Genomic DNA, 20,598 nt, shown 5'->3' on the forward strand with positions numbered 1-20,598 from the left:
GCTGTCTTGGCTGTGCCCCCTCCCAGCTTCTTGTGCACTTGGCAGAGCATGGGAAGCTGAAAAAGTCCTTGACTGGTGTAAGCACTACTTAGCAACAATGAAAACAGCAGTGTGTTATCAACATTATTATCATACTAAATCCAAAACACAGCACTATACCAGCTACTAGGAAGAAAATTAACCCTATCCCAGCCGAAACCAGAACACTCATGGAGACAGTTTGTTCCCCATATCAAGTCAGCATTTCTCTTATTGCAACTTGCATCTGTGGTCATTGCACACATCTGAGAAGATTCTGGATCTATTTTATCTACACTCCCCCTTCTGCTGAATCCCCACTTTGCTTTTTTTTCATCCATATTAAACAAACCCATCTCCCTCCTACCTGCTAAAGATAGAATTAGGTTACATATAGAAAGGGTGTGGGTTGGGCGGTTGTTTTATTCTTCCAGGATAGAGGCGGGAGGGGAGTAGGAGATCACAGCAGAGAAATTTACTTTAGCTATTCCATGAGGTTAGAAATGAGGCTAATCTTTTGTTTTGTATTCTGGTTCAGGTTTTCCCCATAAGTTATTAGCTTTCCCCATGATGCTTATAATTATCAAGCAGGCTATATATATATATATATACACGTTGTATGATGAGCTGACTTTCAGTAAACATTGGACTGAATCTACTAGGCCTGCTGTGCGTAGTAAAAAACATGGGAGATAGAATAAAACATAGGAATCCAGGTCCAATATATTTTTGTGATGTACTTGTTTTTTTCTCTGTCTAGCCATTCATTTGAAGAAGATGATGTTTTCAGTAACTCAAAGAGAAGGAATTCTGCTGGACTGAATGGAATTCTCTCTGTAGAGCCTGATGCTGGAGCCACTGGAGGAATGTCTAAAGCATCGCGTCTCCAAAGAATAATATCAATTGAGGAAGATCACCTACCCCAGCTTCTTGACAGGCTGGTTGATAAGCAGCTGAACAGATGGGCTGGAGAAGATGAGAATACTTCTTCTGAGATGGAAATGGATAAGAAAAACACAGAACAATCAATGGAACACTCACCACCATCTTCTAGAGAGCAGCCTGTAGGGAAGGAAACACTGTCAAATGTAAGGGGGCAAAGGGGACCTCATGTTGTGTTGTTCTAGGCCCCACCACTTAAGAAGGATGTTAAGGTACTTGAATGCATCCAGAGGAGGGCAACAAAGCTGGTGGAAGGGCTGGAAGGCATGTCCTGTGAGGAGCGGCCAAGGACTCTGGGTTTGTCTAGTTTGGAGAAAAGGAGGCTGAGGGGCAACCTCAGTGCTCTCTACAGCTTCCTGAGGAGGGGAAATGAAGAGAAATGCTGACCTCTTCTCCCTGGGATCCAGTGATAGGATGCATGAGAATGGTTCAAAGCTGTGCATGGGGAGCTTCAGACTTGACAGTAGGAATCATGTCTTTACCGATAGGGTGGTCAGACACTGGAACAGACTTCCTAGAGAGGTGGTCGATGCCCCATGCCTGTCAGTGTTGAAGAGGCATTTGGACAATGCCCTTAATAATATGATTTAAGTTTTGGTGAGCCCTGAAGTGGTCAGGCAGTTGGACTAGATGATCGTTGTAGGTTCCTTCCAACTGGAACTATTCTATTCTATTCTATAGGACCTTGGAAAACATGAAATGGTGTTAAAGGGTAACGTGTTATTCTTAGAATCTAAAATTATTTAGTTTTCTGTTTTTAAGTTAAAGCATGACAAATTAAGCTGTTGCATGAAGAGGGAGATGGAAATATGCTGCAGGTAAATGTTGAAGGTGCAAAGAAGGGAAACAACCTAAGGAGTGGTAACTGCCGACAATGTGTGCGTAGACTTATGTCTGAAGGACTGTTTAGGAAAAGTGGAGTTAAGCCTTGTAACAGATGACACAAGAAGATCCACTGAAAGGTAGCGATTGTCTATGGAAAGAAGCAACTCTTTTTCTGAAAAGTTGGGGTTTTTTTTTGCCAAAAAGTGACATTTCTCATATTCTGATACTTTTGGGTCAGCTTTAGTAGCTGTTACACTATCTGAGAAGTAAGGAGAGCAGATATCTTTACTTTTTAATTATTTTTTGAGAAGACTTTTAATTAGCAAATTGAAATCCAGATTTTTTTTTTCAGGTCTAGCTTGTATGTGCATGTTAACAATGAATTCACCATGCAGTAATAATGCTTAAAACAATACTCTGGAAGTTATATTTCTTTGGAGTCTAAAGTCCTTCTTGCACTGCTATTGCTTCAGAGCTAGCTGTGCTTGTTTTCTAATTTTAGTATCATTGTTAAGTATTACTCATTTTTAGATTCTTGAAGCACGTATTAAAAAGATTTAAGTATGGGAAAAATAGGTATGCTTGGTCATAATTATATAGTTCTTTTAGAAGAAGCAAACATATCTTAAAAATTATGATAGAATTATGCCATGGTTACATAATAACTTCTAAATGGTACATTTTAATAAAAAGTCTAGGGCACAGAACAGAGCTTCATCCTTTGAAATGATTTAATACAAAGCATACTTTTTGCTTGCTTTATGACTTGTTTTGTATCACATTTTCAAAGTATGGCATCATTGGACTTTAGGACAGCAAAAGCCAAGTAGGTCATCATGTCCAGCTTGGACAAACCTGTTCTGCTTGCTCTGTTTCAGCAGTCATGCCCCTTGATAGTACATCCTCTCAGCTGGGTAGGAACTGGGAGTTCCCTCAGATCTTGTTCCTTATAATTTTTCTTTTTCCCCAAAACAACTGAGAGCAAGCAGGGAGGGGAGAGAAGAAATCATAAAATGTCTCCTGCCTGGTTGTTGAAAACATTTTGTTTTGGCTTCTAAAGAAACATTGTGAGAGTAAACAAGAAGTTCATCTCCAAAGGTCACTTGGAACTCAGAATTCAATTTCCCCCCCCCCCCCCCGAAATGTCAGTGCCTTAGCCCAGGCCTTAGTTTGGGTTGGTTTTTTGCTTGTTTTTTTAAATTTAGTTTAAAAAAAACACAGCAGAATACTTCTTTCTGATAACTCTCATGTGGCACTGAAATATGTGCATGGTCCTGCATGGTCCTCTTGGCCTGCTGACTAGGCCTGCCAACGACTATTCAACTGATGGCATTCCATTGCTTAGGGTAGTCTCTAGGCTCTGACACTTCGTGTGAGTAGTACTTCGTCCCCTTCCATACACCAGCTGTAGTCCAATGAATTTCTCATACAACTTTGCGTTTCCTAAATGATGGCTCTTGGGATCACCGCTTTCTGACCATGAGATTTAGACATCAGAAGTGATCTTCTTCCATCCAGTGCTCGCACACTGATTCCCTCTCCTGACAGCATGCCTGGGCTAGGAGGAGTGGTATTCAACTAGTAAGTGTTTTCAGGGCAGCTCTGCAGATAATCCTCAACTGGTGCTGAAGAAAGCTTCAGAAAAAGATAACTTCCTGCTTGCTGCATCATGAATTATGAGGTGTGAGTCTCAGTCAACTAGACTGTCTTCTGCAGCCAGTCCTTCTCTCCTCTCATGTCTTGCTGCTCAAAGGATCTGCAGTATAAAGGAGTGTATGATCTAGAAATACTTGTGCAAAGGACGCGGAATGATTCCATGCAGTTGTTACATATGTTGCTCCCTCAGATATGAAGTCTTGCCATTCTCTGTTTTGCACTAAGAAGATGAAGGATCTGGGACAACCTGTATTTTTCAGTTCATCGCCATTTGTGTTCCTATAGTCTACATGGCTTTGTATTACTGCATTCCATGATCTCATGCCTTACTATACTGAACTCAGGCTCATAGCTGCTGACATTAAGACCTTCCTATTCACCACATATTCACAGTCATTTAACTGCTAATCCTTTATAACCTACCTCATCTTATAGGCGAGTAGAACCAATGTAAATTTTGTCTCCTTTTAGAAATGAGCAAGTCAATTTCCTTCCTATGGAAGGTGACTTCTGAAAGTGTCTAAGAATTTGCAGCAGTACATGAGGCCAGCAATTGCTCTTTTTTAACAGTCAGTTAGAACATTTTTCTGAGTGGCTATGAAGATGAAGCTGCAGTTAACATAAGCAGAAATGTGATTGGGAAAACACCTGAAGGAACCGTAATGGAAATGAAAGCAAGATTTTCTGTCCAAAACTTCTGCTCGAGATGCAATTCCTCTCAATGTGGAATATGAACCACTATGTTTATACCTGCCATCTTCCACATTTGTGTTAAATTGCACAAAAGGTAGGTATGTTACTTGACCTGGCTACTGTTTATATGAAGGCCACTCAGAAGACACGTCTAGGGAAGACTTTTTCAGACTGCATTGTTAACTAAAGTAAATTTACATATCACTGCTATTCCATTATCCCATAAGCACTTCGTTGAAGTAGACTATGAAGTAGCTCATCCCTTAGTATAGTGTTCAGATGCAGTTTTAGAATCAAGTTTGATTATTAAGGTTATTTTCATGAGTGAACTTGATACATCTCAATGAAAAATAACTGCCTGTTATGTTGGGAGTTGAGCTGAAGGCCTCTGGTGTCTTTGAGTCTTGGTGCTACTGAGGTGTGTATGACCACCAGGGACAAGGTATTTTAGGTCATGTTGTCCATGTATTTAGTTATTGTTCTCAGAAGCACTGTGAAAATGGTGCCAAGCTGATGATTGTATGTTCACTTGTTTTATTTCCCAGAGCACGCAGACTAACAAGCTAGGAATGTTTTTCAGCAGAACTGAAAATGTGCTTTATATAGATGTATGTGTATTACTAGCAGCCTGTAGTTGCAGTGGAGTTTGGGATTTTAATAGAAAAGGAGAAGTGAACAATGAGATAAGAAATCTCTGTATAGTTGTAATGAGCTATTAGCCCAGCTCATGAAAGAGACATGTATTTTCGTCCCCAAAATTTACAGCAGTGAATGAATTTTTTTCATGCTAAGGAAGACAACAGCTCGAGTTTTTTTCCCCATCAAGTGCAGCTCTGTATTGTTTCTACTTCTTTGTGTAAGGCTTCAGGACATTTGTAGAAAACATTTGGAAGGCCAGACTTCAATGTCCCATTCAAAGGACTGTCGGGCAGTGAGTTCAGTTCTGATGTCTTCTTGAAGTCACCAGTCTCAGGGATTCTGTACCTCAAATGCCTAGCAGAGGGCCTTTCGTTTCCTCCTCTCCTCTCCCTCCTCACAACTCCCACCCCAAAAATCTAATGCCAGGAGCATCCATGATCTTGCTCACCTTCTGCAGCATAAAGAGCAAACTCGCTATCTCCCTCTTCCTCCCCCACCTTTCACAAAAAAGGAGAAGAGGCCAGCTAGGGCACCCCCTGCCAACCAGCTGGTGCTACAGTGCTCTTCCCTAAGTGACTCCTGATCTACATATAAAGGTCTTGGGAATAATGACCTACTTACAGAGAATATAAATATTCCCTCCAGCATCCACTTAGCTTAGCCTGCAGTAAACAGGACGTGGATAGGCAGAACAAATTGTTCTTCTTTCTGCTTAAAAAACTAAATGACAGAAACATAGCTGAATGTTTACAACCTGATTAACTGGGTCTGATTCCCCCTCTGTCTGTCTCTTTCCCCTGTGCTTCTGCCTGTAATGTTAAACAGATGTAGAAGTGCAGCAATTCCGTGGAAGCTCTTGGCTCCACAATAGTAGCAGAGAGAAGAATCTGGTGATAGATGGCATAAGCCGAAAAATTATGACTTTGCTTCTGTTATCTAGGTGAAGATGCACTGTTTCCTCTGTGTCATTGGTATAGGATGAAACTACTGAGCAGAGCTGTGTGAAGCTTTATGGGTTTTGATTTGCAGGGATGAACATAAACCATTTTCTTTTGGCAATTTCATGAATTTTTCAATGCAGTCTCATGTCAAGGTTCATATTCAGTGTACTTCCAGAGCTCAGTCCAAATCACTGCACTTCAAATGATCTGGAATGATGCATGGCAAACATCTGAAATGCTGGGTTATTTTAAGAAAGAGAATATTGCTTTATGAGTAATGGAGAACATGATAGGATAAAATCTCTTATTTTTCCCATGTCAGTTAGTCTTCAAGACAAGGCAAATCAGAGAGGCAACAGGATTTATAGAACAGTTGGAGACTAATGTTTGCTCTTACTTGAAGGAGGAGAGAATAAACTCTGTCCCAGACCGCTTATTCAAGATTATTTTTGTGGGCAATGCGAGTGTTGGAAAGACTTCATTCTTAAGGCGATTTTGTGAAGATCGTTTTTTCCCAGGCACAGCTGCTACTGTAGGTAAGTTTAAGAAACATTATTACTATTATTATTATTTTTGTTCCAACAGTACTTAGCAGCTTCTACTGAGATCAAGCCCTGTGTTATAAAACAGAAACGTACAGATGTTGTAAAAGCCATTATCCAAAAGGAGAGTAGGTCATGCAAAGTGAGTTCTTCTAAACTGGGAAGCAGATAATTGATGGAGAGGTTTCACAGTAGAGTCCATACTGAAATCCTGGCAGTACTGAAATAAATCAGAAAAATCCTATTGATTTCAGTGAAGCTAGAATTTCCTTGTAGATCTCACTGTTCTTAAACCGATATCTTGTTCTCTGGACTGCACTGTACTAACCATCCCACCTCCATACCTCATGTCTATCACTCTAAGTAATCTGATTTTGTTTTAAAGAGAAAGTAGAATATCTGAATTGTGCTTGAAGATTTAGCATTATACTAAGCACCAAAGAAATATGTTGGACCAATGTTTTCAAAGCCAAACATTTCAAAACATACGTTGTAATTACATTGCCTGAAGTTGTAAACCAAACTTTCAAAAATCAGGCACATAATCAAGTTACAAAAACTTAAGTATAGGTTATTGCAATGCAGCTGAGTTACTGTAAATTACCAAATTCATTATACTTAGTCTGTATTGAGGCCTTACTTATTCTGCAGCATATATGAAATAAATCTTGTTCACAATAAAAGGTATTTCAATTAATGGATTTGTCTTGCATCTGTGACAATTTAGGAACATTCAGGTGAGCAGTTGCTGTAGCTCCCTTGACTTATGGGGTAGATAAAGACACCTGAGTTTAAATTTCTACTGGTATGTTGAGTTCACATTAGAGTCAGGGAGGATCTAAGGTCTTAGCATAGGGATTTAAATTCATTTTGGCACTATAAGGTATTTCACCTGGCCTTCTGCTGCTGCTTTGGAAGAGAGCAGGTCTCCTGGGTGTCCTGCCAGATTGAAACAGACATTTTGAACACCAAATGGCATCTCGGATAGCACTAGGCGCCTGCGAGCAAACAGCTGAATTCTGCCCTGCCATCCTCTCCAAATCAGTCCAGTCAGAGGACCCTAGGAACCAATTAATCTGACCCTTGATGCTTACTTCAGGGTGAGCTTAGTCATTTCCTAGACTCCTGGTTTTTCATTGACTAGATCTTCACTAACTGTAGTGAGAGCTTAGATACCTATATGCAATTGTCTACATTTAAGAGTCTGGTGCTATGTCCTATCCATGTTGTCTTGTAAATAGCTGATATGCTTCTCTAGACTCTGACATCTTGCACAGTGTGTGCAATTGTCTAGAGCTTCCAGAGGAAAACCACAGGAATGCATCTGACCTTTTCATCTTTTGGCTGGTCATCCAGTGTTCTTGCAAATGCAATGGCAAGAAAGTATTTGTCATAGCTTTGATTTAGTCTTCACATCAATGAGTTTCACAGGTGTGGACTATGGCTGGCAAGATACAGATAGTTGAAAAGTCAAGTGAACAACCTGGAGAAGAGTGTTCTCATTGCATTTCTACAGAATAGCTCAAATTTCTTCCCTTGAAATAAAAGCAATGGGTATATCCTCCATCCAGATTTCTTAATTGCCTATTGAAGGAACATGGGCTTGGATGCTTCTTCATTAATGCCAGTGGTAAAAATCCCATTGATGTGGAAAATGGCCCCAAAGAAATTGTTGATGACCTGCTGAGGTCCCTTCTAGCCTGAATTATTCTATGATTCTGTGAGTCTATGATACAGTACAGTGTGATATAAGAAAATGCAGGTTGTCATTAGGAGCAGGCAGTGACTGATTAAGACTCTAATTATAGTTATAAATATCCAGAAGATACTTATATCATCACAGGTTAGGGGAATTGGGAGAGTGTTCATTTAAAAGTTTAGACAAATTAATTTTTGTCTTGCTTTTATTTAGCCGCATAAAAAATAGGGGACTAACCTAGCTGTAGTCAGCTCATTTTCTATATTCTGAAGAGGGGAGGAGGTTCTCCACATATTCAGTCCATCTATCTTCAGCATTTATCTTAGGTTCTGCTGTCCCCTTAATGTGGTACCTTGTGTTTTTCCACTAACTGTAGAAGGTGCCTATGTGGCTAGCACAGACTAAGCACTGAAATTTCAGACAACTGAAGTTACACAGCATGAATTCCAGGCTAAAAGGCTTAGACTGCTGTGGACTGTCAAAGGGAGCCTTGACTCACGTACCCTGATTTGGAAAGTTACTTATGTTACAGCTTTTACAAAATTCAACTACTCTGTTAACATTCAGTATTTTATTACTGAAGAACTTCTGGCAAATAAAAGCCGTTGTTGTTCTCTGATAGTTAGAGACTATGGACATAATTTTTAATGTCGTATCTATATTGTTACCTTTCTGGAATTGTCACTATTTGCTGGATCAAGTTTTCAAAGATCAAACTGAGCATATAAAGAGACAACCTACCTTGTATTTCTCTTATAGGTGTGGATTACAATGTGAAAACCATCACAGTAGATAATACCAAGGTAGCCCTGCAACTCTGGGACACTGCTGGCCAGGAACGGTGAGAAACATTCTGTTGCGGTTTAACCCTGGTAGTCAGCTAAGCACCACACAGCTGCTCACTCACTCCCCATCCAGTGTGATGGGGGAGAGAATCAGAAGGGTGAAAGTGAGAAAACTCATTGGTTGAAATAAAGACAGTTTAATAATTAAAAAAACCCCAAAACACCAAACCCACCATCACCAAAAAAAACAAGAAAGAGGAAAAGAAACAAAACCAAGAAAAACAAGTAATGCAAAAAAATCCAGTTGCTCACCACCAATCAAACAATGCCCAGCCAGTCCCTGAGCAACTGCAACCTCAGCCAACCTCTCTACGCCCCGCAGTTTTATTGCTGAGCACAATGTCATATGGTGTGGAATATCCATTTGGTCAGCTGGCCCAGGTGTGTTCCCCTCCCATTTCCTGTGCACCCCAGCCTACTCACTAGTGGGGCAGTCTGAGAAACAGAAAAGGCCTTGATGCTGTGTAAACACTGTTGAGCCCTAACTAAAATGGTATGTTACCAAAACTGTTTTCATCACAAATCCAAAACATAGCCCCATACAAGCTAGTATGATGAAATTTAACTCTATCCCAGCCAAAACCACTACATATTCTAAGGTTTTGCTTCCTTGACTCATCTGTTTGAAGATCAGTAAGCACGGATCTAATCCTGCTTCTCAGGAGAGGAACAGATATAGGAGTATTCCTAATAGAGCCAGTGAATTCACAGTTTAGATCCTTCCCTGGCAGCAATAATGTGCTGATTTGGTGCTAAGTGTCCATTGAAAAACTGACAATCTGTAAAAGAGAATCTTATTAAAGATCTTAAAAGTTTGGTACCACACAATTTCTTTAGGAGGAAGGCTGATTTTAAAATGTACCTAGAATTATTTCTATAGCAGAAAATGCCTTAATAGTTAAAAAAGTTTTTTTTCACCAAAACAATCCCATTGTAGTTGAAGATCTCCAAGTTTTTGTAAGTTTTCAGTGGTAATTTCCTTCCCTATCTCCTCACCTACCGTGTAGTTTTCTATTACTAAAAGCAAGGATGATAATGATCTACATTTTCTACAGGAAGCTTGGGACAAAAGCTCAGAAATCTAGCTAGCTTTAGGCAGAGCACTTTGTGAGGGGGGAAATTTCTGCTCCAGGCTTAAAATGAAAGAGGATTGGAGAAGGTGAGATATGCAGCTGATTATCCAGACTAACCCAGAATCAATTAAAGAAGGCAGAGGGAACTTTGCCACTTTCTTTCAAAAAATATTTTTTTGCAAAGAATTTATTTGCTGTTGCAGTAATTCGTGGTATTAGTGTCCTCCATGAATCTTCTGATGAATGTGAAAAGGGGTCTGATGATTCAGGAAGAATGGGATTGCTTACTACAATTCATAATAAGCCTCACCTTTCAAACAGGATCTGCAGTGAAGATCAGTATTACAGCTTCTCCCTTGTCTAGTTTATGGAATTTTAGAATACATATATAAACCAAATTAACAGGGGTTTAACCCTTACTAAGACTAGATTAGAAGAAACTGTATGGCAACATCTTACTTTGGGGAGGGTGGGGATTACTATAAAATTTTGCTTATATTGTCAGATTGCTACTTCTGTTGAAGAGAGCTATAAACAGGTTCTTACTTGTAGGTACCGAAGTATTACTAAGCAGTTTTTCAGAAAAGCTGATGGTGTCATTGTGATGTATGATATAACAGCAAAAGACACATTCACAGCTGTCAAGCAGTGGCTGATAAGCATCGAGGTAACATGACATAACTTTAAATCTAAACTTTGGTGTCATTATTCTCTACTTTCTTCTGGACAGGAAGTGTTAGCAGGGCAAAGCATAGAGAGCAGCATCTTTCTTGTGTTGTCACAATTACATTTTTGTTAGTGATTTTGGACTGCACAGTTACCAGTAAAGCTGTTTTTAGAATCTCTGTGTCTATGTAAATAATCACAGTTCGAGGGTTTTAAGGACTTAAAATGAGTGGTGAGGAAAGCCCAGTACGGAGTCCTCTAATTTCTCGTAAAGGTTATCTAGCAGATGACTCCCATTGGATCACCTCTTGGTATATCTCTGTAGCTCATAGACAACATATTGAGAGTGCAAGCAGCTGAATTTGCTTGTGGCCAAAAGAAAAAATAAAAATAAAACTGAGGTTGCTAGAGAGAACAAAATGTGACTTCCTATTTGCTCACTATTGTAGAGTATTGCTGCTGAAAAAGTAGGGGACAAATTGATATGCGAAGATCGTTTAGTCTAATTTTATTGGGCATGTACTGTAATATAATACACTGTTTTCCATAATGGCCAGTAGGTGGCTTTGCAAGTTGAAATTAGGACTCAAATGTTTCCAAACAGGCACAGTTATTCCTCATCTGAGTAGCTCTACTGAAGTAATAGTAGCATGCATTTTGTAAGAACAGGCCCTTATTAAATATATGATCTTAACAAATCAGTCATTGTTATAATTCAGTATGGTAAAAGCTAGAGGAGAATTCCAGGTTTTGATCCAGAAAAATCAAATATTGTGGTCAAAATCTTTCTCCAATCTGTAATAGTTCACTCATCTTTACTGACTGATTTTGTTTGCTACAAACTATTGCTAAGTTGAAGGCATACGGCCAAGTCCATTTACTGCTGCGGCATTCAGCCCACTTTATGAATGTGCTCATTGTGATAATTCTAACCATTTTCAGGATTAATTTTGATTCATGCCTATTCTATGTATTTTTGGGGGCCTATTCTGTGTATCTCTCCACTACTTTATGTAATTTATTTGGCATAATTGTACCCAGATGTTGTCATTATTTTCCTGTCCATGTAATTAGAAAAGCAGTGGCTATAAACATGCAATGTCAGAGCCTGTGTAGCATGGTAGTTCTCTCTCTCTCCCATTTTAATATAGAGTCTGATGAGCTTCTGTGCTGTTATTAAAAAATGCCAAGTTAGTGCAATCTCTAGCATTCTGTCTTTTTCATGCCATTTATCCAACTCTAATTCCTGACATATTTGTAAGTAAAGCAGCACATACATGATGTCTTAAATGTCTTGTTGCAGTGTGACATTTGTTACTTTTTTATCCTCTTGATCTGTCATTTTTTAAATATAATGCCTCAGTTGATATTTATTCTTTGTTCTGCAGGAGGCAACTGGGGAGAATGTACCTGTGCTTTTGTTGGGTAATAAAACTGATAATGAAAAGGAACGTGAGGTCCCTATGGGAATGGGAGAGCATCTTGCTAAGGTACTATACTTACGGGGGAACCCCTTACGAAATTTGAAGGTGAAGGTTCTAAAATGGAGTCTGAATGTGTCTAAATTCATAGAAACTCGGATTTTAATCAGACAAGTATTTTTAAGGATTAGGAACCCCGTCACACTCATCAGTTCAGCTCTCGGTGACGTAAGTGCTGGTAAATATAGTAGCTATAAAACTGTCCAGATGAAATAAATAAAAAGTAAGTGGTGCAAAAACTATTTAAGAATTCACTCTCATTGTCTCTCCTCTCTCTTGCCCCTCTCTCTCCCCCCCTTTCTTCTCTCTTTCTCTCTATTTCCTCCCTCCCTTCTCTTTTTCTGTTTTCTTCTTTTCTCTGTGGATGGATTCTTAACAGAGACATATTTTGGGGACCTTGTCTCCCTCCTACCTCCTGTAAAACCACAGAAGACCATCTGTTACTCTTATGGTAGGAGTAGAAAACATGTTTACTTTTAGTAACTTCCCATCAAGGAGATAAAATAAGTAGAGTTAACAGTCTGCATTTACCACAGCACTGGTGATCCATGGGCCATAATTTAAGCATTAAGGGACTGCAAATAGCAGATACTTGTTTATATTCCTGTGTACCATGCCCATCAGTTTTTCTTTTGAATCTCTCTATACAATGCATATAGTTTGAACACCAATGCCTCCAGAATATTCATTTATTTAGAAATAAGTCATCCCAATATTCCTGAGAAATTAACTGATTTAGTAGGAATTTACCTAAATTAAACAATGTGCTGGATTTCACATATGTACTTGTTTCTCCTTTGAAAATAGATTTACAGCTCTGCTTGCTGGTAACCAAAAAGGATATTTTCAAAATCTGAAATGCAGCTGAGCTGTTCTTGGTTTATAGGAAAGATTGCTGCTAGGCACTTCCCTATAACTGAAAGAATTAGGGCCAGATCTCTTTTTATCTTATTTTGATTATTCATATAGCCTTTTACAAGCATACCTCCATAGTCAGGTTTGTGTCCGTTATTTTAGTTTTATAGGGGCGCAATGTCAGCCTTGAACTTCATCCCTCAGAGGTTCTCCCTTTAGGAAATCTGCTTTATTTTCTTGTATGCATGGAAATGCAGATAGTTTTGAGACCCTGGAGGCTGGGAGGGACTCCACGGTGTAACATTGAATCCTTCTGTGAAAAAACAAATGACACATAAATGCTAAATGGACAGAGTAGGTGTCTTACGTGTCATTTAGCTCTCTTAAAAAATTGTACGAGTAAACCAAAGATGAGTCATTCTAATATATAGAACTCACAGCCCACCTGGCCATTAATTCCAGCATGTCATGCAAGAAAATAAAATGTTTTGCATGAGTAAAACAAAGTAAGTTGTCAAATTAAAGATGGTTATAATCAAATGAATGGATCTGAATGACTCATTTGAAGGTTTGAATGTGCTGCCTGAGGTAGCTAAGGGAAGGACAATGGATTAGTTGAAAAGCAGCATAGATATAATTAAGTTATAACAATTTGCTTGCTGAGCTAATAATAACCATGAATTTTAATGAGATATTAGTTCTTGCTAAACAGACATGTAATTCCTATGAAACCACATACCACTGTCTCTGTCAGTGAATGCAATTGAGTTACTTATTTTGTGAGTAATCCCATGAATTACTCACAAATGACCCAAAATACATGGGACTAGACGCTGAGCTGATACAAATATGTATAGCCATAATAGGTGAAAACAACCTTAAACCTGTTCTCGTGCAAAGAACCAGATTAGCCTGTTGACCTGGAAGTCTAACAGTTTTTATGGACTGTTTCAAGGTCTCACAGGATGGGATGCTTTTTACCTAGTTTTTTCTACAGTCAGAGAGGAATGTGTACTTTCAGGGGGCATTCCAGCCCAGCTATATTAACTCTTGCTTTGCTTCAGTCCCACATCTTACAAGTCAGCATACTACAAATTCAGCCAGAAACCCAAGGGCTCCCATTATAATGCACGTGTCACATATAACTTCTTTTCAAGGCAGGCAGCACAGTGCATTATTAAAAGGAAGAATGGCAGCTTGGAGGGAGTCCTTTCAGTTCCTTGTCATTTGAGAAGACTGGTAGTTGCAGTGTGTGTGATAGCCTGGGAAACGGGGAATAGAATGAGGATAGGGATTCTGGAAGGCATCATAGGGAACAACAAGGCTGCGATGAAGCTGATCTGTAGTTGGATGACTTAAAGAGTAAACATCATGATGGTAAGGAGAATTTTGCAGTATGGACTTTGCAGGGAGAAACAGCAGACACAAACCAAAATGTTCACATGCGGTACAAGAATGACCTGATGGAAAACATCTAAAACTCTCTTGATAGAGCTACTGGGATTATAAAGAAAAAGAGAGAGAAAGAAAAAAGAAAAGAAAAAAAAAAGGCAAGTCCATTGGACTGTTTTAGCAGAGGATCCAGGGGGAAAACTCCATTTAACAAATTTCTGTTTAGCTTAGCTTGATCCACTGATCAAGAGTTCATATGAGCACAACAATACAGAGAGTATTCAGATCATATTGTAAGCATTCAGGAACAGCCAATGTTCTATTTGAGTAGACTAGTGTAACCACTGCCAATTATTTAAATAAAATGGCTTATGATATAGGTGCTGCTCAGGCATTCAGGCAGCATGATTTTATTTTGGCCCTGCACAGACTTCCTGAATGATCTTAAATGGGTCAATAAACCTTTTTCTATCTCTGTTCCTCAACTATAAACTAAGATAATAATGCCTTTGTCTGCCTTGACTTTGCACACTATGTATGCTTCATGGGATGAGGACTGTTACTGTGTGTTCATACAGTGTCTCCTTTACGCACCTGTCAGTGCCATTGTTATACAAATACTGCTAATGAGGGAGCTGTTCTTCTCAGAGTGATACTACTTTACAGGACAGAAGTTGCCCACCTCCCTCTGGTAATCATTAATTTTCCTCCCTGTTCTTTAGATGTCTGCTGATTTGTATGTAACTTTTAATAATTAAGTAATTGCCAGTGATTTCCCAGGTTCACCAGCTAATTCCTGGACGGCGATGGATGGCATTTCCTGGCTTATTAATGATATGTGCCCTGCCTTCTGCTACTTTGTTCTCGTTGTATATGCTATCAATTAAAGTTTCCTCCCTGACTCAAGGAATGACACTTTGCATTTCCAGGCTGACTCCCCCTCCAGAGAAGGACCTGTTTGCCAGACTGACAGAAATAAGCAATTAATATCAAATGAGTTTAAATTGTTATCTTTCACCAATAAGAATTTGCTCTACCCATGGAATTTGTTGAAAAATCCATTCAGATTCATGCCAGCATAAATGATGTCATCACTCAGAGTTCTCTTCTAGTGAAATTCAGTTGTGTGTGGGGAAGATGTAGGAGTAATATCACTCTGTGCTTGACTGACATAAAGTAGCTAGATACTGACCAGAGCAGGTTTTCTATTAGAATTCTGATCAGCTGAGCTGAAAAAGAGTGTAAATCTTATTTCAAACTTGTGAAATCTTGTGAAAGTAGTCAGATGTCTATTTTGGAGAGGATAGTTTGTCATTCCCTCTCAAACTTCTCTTGCCATCACAGCTGCCAGGTCAGGCTTTTGTGCAAATGATCTCTTGCACGTGCATTTATTGTGATAAGGCTTCAGCTGAAGTGCTGAGAATGTCTCCAGGGCTTGATCATTTATCCATTGTTCTTAATTGCAAAGCTCCCAAGGGCTACAAAGCCAAAGGTGCAGGCTGACTGCAAAAGAAGGTTCAGAAAAATTTTGCAAGTACAAAAAATTAAATAGAATTAATTTGTTATTATTTTTTGCTGAGGTCTTTAACTGGTCATTTGCTGGAAACCATTGGTCTCAGTTGAATACAGAAACACTGCTACTGAACCTTTCAAAGATTAAAAAAAAAAAGTTACTGGAATTATTTTCACCTGCTTTGTCAAGTATTCAGTGATGTACTAATTGCCTCATCATCACAAGGAAAGTTTGGTACCTTACAAGGCATGTTTGCGTTTGAGCCTTTGAGAGATCAAGCTCTTACAGCAAAAGCCACTGTATAGAACAAATATCTGCTAAGAAATATAGTTGTTGTTTGGGAGGTACACTTGGACTCCTTTTCTTTTCTTGCTCTTTATTGTTAGCTCTAGAATTAAATACTAATTTTTCCAAAGATGATCTAGTTCTGTTTCTTTATTTGCATATTTCACTATGTCTGTGTCGCTTTTTTAAAGCTGGAGTGAGATATTGTGCAAAATTAATTGAAATGGTCTTTCTGTTTGATTCTAGGATTACCATTTAATTTTCTATGAATGCAGTGCATATTCTGGGTACAATACCACAAAGTCTGTGCTTCACTTAGCTAGGTAAGAAGAAAACACAATCTATGAGTTCTATATGTGCCTGACTTCCCTGTCACTGATGACAGAGTGAATTCTCTTTGTTAAATTAGTTTGATAGGAACTTATGGTGATGAAATGTTTGTTCCTTTTAAACTGATCTGTAGCCTGACCCTGTTGCTCCAACTGAGAAGTTGCTCAGGTTCATAAAGAGTCCTGTGTAAGCTAGTGAAGCTCTGTATAGACCCAGAAACACCTGAATCGTTGCTAGGAAAGCTGAGGGCCTGGGATTTTGTGGTAGTTCTTGCAGGAAGTTCTTGGCTGTTTGGAGAAATATGCTTGGACATGGATGCTGCTGAGTCCTTGCAGCAGAACATTGGACATGCTTCTTTCTCTGCTCATTACAGCTCAAATTCTGCTGTCTGCCTGGGGACTAGGAGAGGGAGAGATGGATTTTTCAAGTTATATAAAGGCTAGGGGTAAAAATACAGGTAAATCTGTCCCCTCTGACCTACTTACAGAGGTGAAAACACTGGTAATGAATTGGCAGATCTTTAATATTGTTGCCGCAGTTAGTGAAATTTTGTGAATGTGTCAGGTAATTGATAAATGTCTAGGTAGCCAGATATGGTTTTGTTTTGCTCCAGCCTCAAAAATAACAAATGAAAGTCACTGTTTTGAGTCTCTGTAATATACAATAAATGCTAATAATCAGCAGCAACTACATTTTTCTAACTAAATGAACAAAGGCAATTTTGTGATGGAGCCACCATAATTATACTTTTTTGTTTGTTAGTTAATTCACAAAATTCTGTCATTTTCTGTCAATCTCTGGACAATTTTATAGGCTTGGGGGAAATGTTTTTTGTTTTGATCTCTTATGGGTGTTATTGACTTTTTTCTCAAAAGTATTGTTTCTTTCCCCCAGGATTTTAAAGGAACATGAAGATAAAGTGAAAGAGAAAACCATTGAACTTCAATCTGACATGAATAAAAAGTCTTGCTGTATCAGGCCATAAAATGCTGGGGCACGTTTAGACAAGTCATACATTTATACGACACTACATGGCACCATCAGATTTGCTTTATCTTCCAAATATTTCTTCTATGTGTTCTGAGTGTAGGTGTAAGTGAACCTTAAAATCCTTGTATGCTCTGATCTTCACTTTTACAAATATTGTCTTTAGCGAATTGACAATGTATTTGGGGCAGTAACAGTCTTTTATTCTGTTTGATGCCTAACACGACTGAATCTTGCTTTGTGATCAGGCTTGTAGAAGCTGCCACATTATTAACAATAAGAAATAATTTTGTAGGAAGAAAACTACTTGGAATGTGAAGTAAATTCTTACTGGTGTGGATGACCTATCTTCTGAATACTTCTGTTCATTTCAGTGCTCTTTAGATCCTGATTTTGTGCTGACATTTGTTACAGTTTTTCAAAAACTGAAATAGGTAGCTGGTTGGTTGTTTAAAAGCAACACACCAGCAATTGCAAAGTATAAGGTGATATTTTAAAGCTTAGTGTGAAATATACGTGAACAAAGGATTGAAGAACTGCAAAGATTCCCGTAAGTAGTACTAACTCATTTATACTACACATTGTTGCATTGTCCTTGATAAGAAACCCTTCCTCCCACTTAGATATGATGAATTAGGTATGTTTAGACAGGTCACTGAGATACCATACAGGCTTGCCTGAGCTGCTGCCAAATAAGCTAGCATGTTTCCATGGTGAGGTGGTGCTATGCAAATATCTAGCTTAGTTTCCAGAAACAGTAAAGTCATGGTAGTGCAGTGCTTTACTCTGGCTAGTTAGCATTGCACTCAGAGCAAATCAGCCTGCACTCTTCACCATATTTGACACGGCTGTAGTGCTTTGTGTTGTAGAGCTTGTTCTGAACCTTTGTTTGGCTATGGCCTCCTGTACTAGTCTCAAAGCAATCTGTGGCCAACTTAAACATTCAAATCAATTCACTGTCATTAGTGCTGGTTGAAAACACATACCTACATAGGAAGCTCATTTCACTGGTATAGTACAAAGCATATTATGGCCAACTGAACAGCTCTTTGTCTCCAGAAGTCTGTCATAGAAGGTTTCATGCCAGATGTTGGAGCCAGAATTTTCAGAAATAGTAGATCTTCTTTTGAGGAAGATTTTGAGAAACTTTCCAGCATTTAAGGAGTGAAAAATCTCACGAAAATCCAGTGAGATACAGCTCTCTTGAGCAGTGTTAAGAAAAAATTCCTCCTCATATACCTAAATATGTGACTGATTTTTCAAAAGCATCTGCCACACAGCTTTTCCCTTTGGTTTAACCAGGGCGTGACAGCATCAAGATATAGTGTTTGAGAAATCAAACCCATAGGGACGTGTTATAGAAAATCGTGGCCCACCCTGGATCCAATTACTTCCAATTACTTTTGGAAGCCTTTGTAGAATATAAATGAAAATAAGAAACTTGAGTGGGTCACCCAGCCAGCACATGATCAGCAATTATTTTTGTTGGTATTTGTCTTCACTGCATCCGACTATAATCACCAAGAATGATTATTCATGATGGTGAGCTTGTTGGGAAAGTGGAACCCATGGCATAATTTATTTCATTAAAATATCAAGCAAAACTGTAGATTTTATTATATGAGACTGTTACAGACATTATGTTTTCAATCCATTTTCTAAATGTTTCAAAAAAGTTATTTTTAATTTGAATAATGAATCCATTTGAAACTAAAGATGAAAGTTAAGCACTAGCTCAGTAAGTAACTCTATTTTGGGATAAAAACTTCATCATTAATTAATTGTGCTCTTGGGATTTCAGTCTGATCAAAGGTATTTATCTAGTGCCAAGAACTATATGATAGAGGTTTGCAAACTTTCCCCTACAGCAATTCCTATATCCATACCAGCACTCAAATGCCCTTTCTTATGAGTTGAGATCCAAACATGACCCCTTTCCCTATCAAGTAGAATAACCAGGATTTTCCTTATATCAGGAATGATGGAAGGACCAAGAAGCCCAGGATGAGCTGATGCTTAGTGGTATTTCCCTTCCCAGTCTGCTCATCCAAATGAAAAAAACTCCCCTTGCTTCCAGTGGGGTGCTTAACCCCTAAAACCCAAAAGGAGCAAAATGAGCATCCATTAATGAAAATCAGTAGGCTTTCTGTTCACAGGGTTGCTTCCTGAAGTCCGTTACTGGTTGTGGAGTTGTGTAACACCTTATCGACTGTTACATGTTATCCATCATGGCAATCTTCTCAGAATTGAATCGCCTGTGTTCAGTCCTGGCTGGAGTTGAACTAATGCAAACCCCTAATTTAAACCTCAACAAAAACAATCGTTTATCCCAATTTATCAGGGAAGAAGTGTCATCTGTTAAAAGATGGGCTTTGCTAACTGACTTTGAATGATCTGTTTCCCTGCAGTAGGGTGTTTCCTACCCCATCAATATCAGAACTGGCAATATTTCTTCCAACCTCTGTCAGCCTCAGGAAGACAGTCTGAAGGCTTAATTTCAGCTTTACTACCACTGGCTCTAGCCCCAGAAAACTCCAAATTCAGATCCTTAATTTTTCGTTCCCTGAAGTTCATCTTGATTTTGGAGGAAAGTGACACATGAGGTGGATCTTCTTTATGTGACTTCTAGAACATCATTTTTATTTGGACATCTTTTAGCGTGCACTGAGACCCTGCTAGTAGGATATACACAACTTGAGGGCAGACAATGCTAAGGAGCAGCTGAATCCTGGGATGAAGGGGATTTCTTTATCTACTAGAGCCAAATCTGGTGCGGTCTAAGACCCAGGAGGTGTCTCCCATGTCACACTGATAGCTGTGGCTGCTGTTGTTCCTTTTTGCAAGTCCAGCCAAAACCCAAGCTGAGTACATACTGCAAAGATGCAGATACACACACAATACTAACGTCATCAGCCACACAGACGAGAGCAGTGTCTTCACTGCTTCATCACCCACATACACACAAACAGCATTCCCATAAATACGAATACAGATAGCCCAATGCTTCTCTTCCTTCACAGCTGATCAAGATTGAAGTTTGCTGATGAAAACATACAGGTACACAACTCATAGGATTTGCAGTGCTCTCTTTCCCCCTCTGCCCTCCCTCTCTCCCCAGGTTCATGGAGAAATTTGGTAGAAATAGGATATAATAAAAAGACTGAATAGCCTGCCGTTATGGAGTGCATGGCTTAGTCATATAAACTCTGACCAGCA

At 39.0% G+C, this 20,598-nt stretch overlaps 1 protein-coding gene across 2 annotated transcripts in view; it reads left to right on the top strand.

The window, feature by feature from the left end:
• CRACR2A (calcium release activated channel regulator 2A) overlaps nucleotides 1-17,729 on the top strand; it is a 64,680-nt gene extending 46,951 nt beyond the window's left edge. The window contains exons 12-18 of one of the 2 annotated variants that reach the window (XM_009474072.2): nucleotides 779-1,106; nucleotides 6,118-6,250; nucleotides 8,715-8,796; nucleotides 10,426-10,540; nucleotides 11,928-12,029; nucleotides 16,312-16,388; nucleotides 17,290-17,729. In XM_009474072.2, the coding sequence (XP_009472347.2) occupies nucleotides 779-1,106; nucleotides 6,118-6,250; nucleotides 8,715-8,796; nucleotides 10,426-10,540; nucleotides 11,928-12,029; nucleotides 16,312-16,388; nucleotides 17,290-17,380 (928 nt within the window). In that variant the 3' untranslated portion in view covers nucleotides 17,381-17,729. The remainder of the gene's footprint in view (nucleotides 1-778; nucleotides 1,107-6,117; nucleotides 6,251-8,714; nucleotides 8,797-10,425; nucleotides 10,541-11,927; nucleotides 12,030-16,311; nucleotides 16,389-17,289) is intronic. The other variant, XR_015706461.1, reaches the window with a different exon arrangement.
• Nucleotides 17,730-20,598: the final 2,869 nt, after the last annotated feature.

The sequence above is a fragment of the Nipponia nippon genome, unplaced genomic scaffold (assembly GCF_047370975.1).
Source record: "Nipponia nippon isolate SJK-2023a ecotype South Korea unplaced genomic scaffold, ASM4737097v1 scaffold_3, whole genome shotgun sequence".
Taxonomy (NCBI): Eukaryota; Metazoa; Chordata; class Aves; order Pelecaniformes; family Threskiornithidae; genus Nipponia; species Nipponia nippon.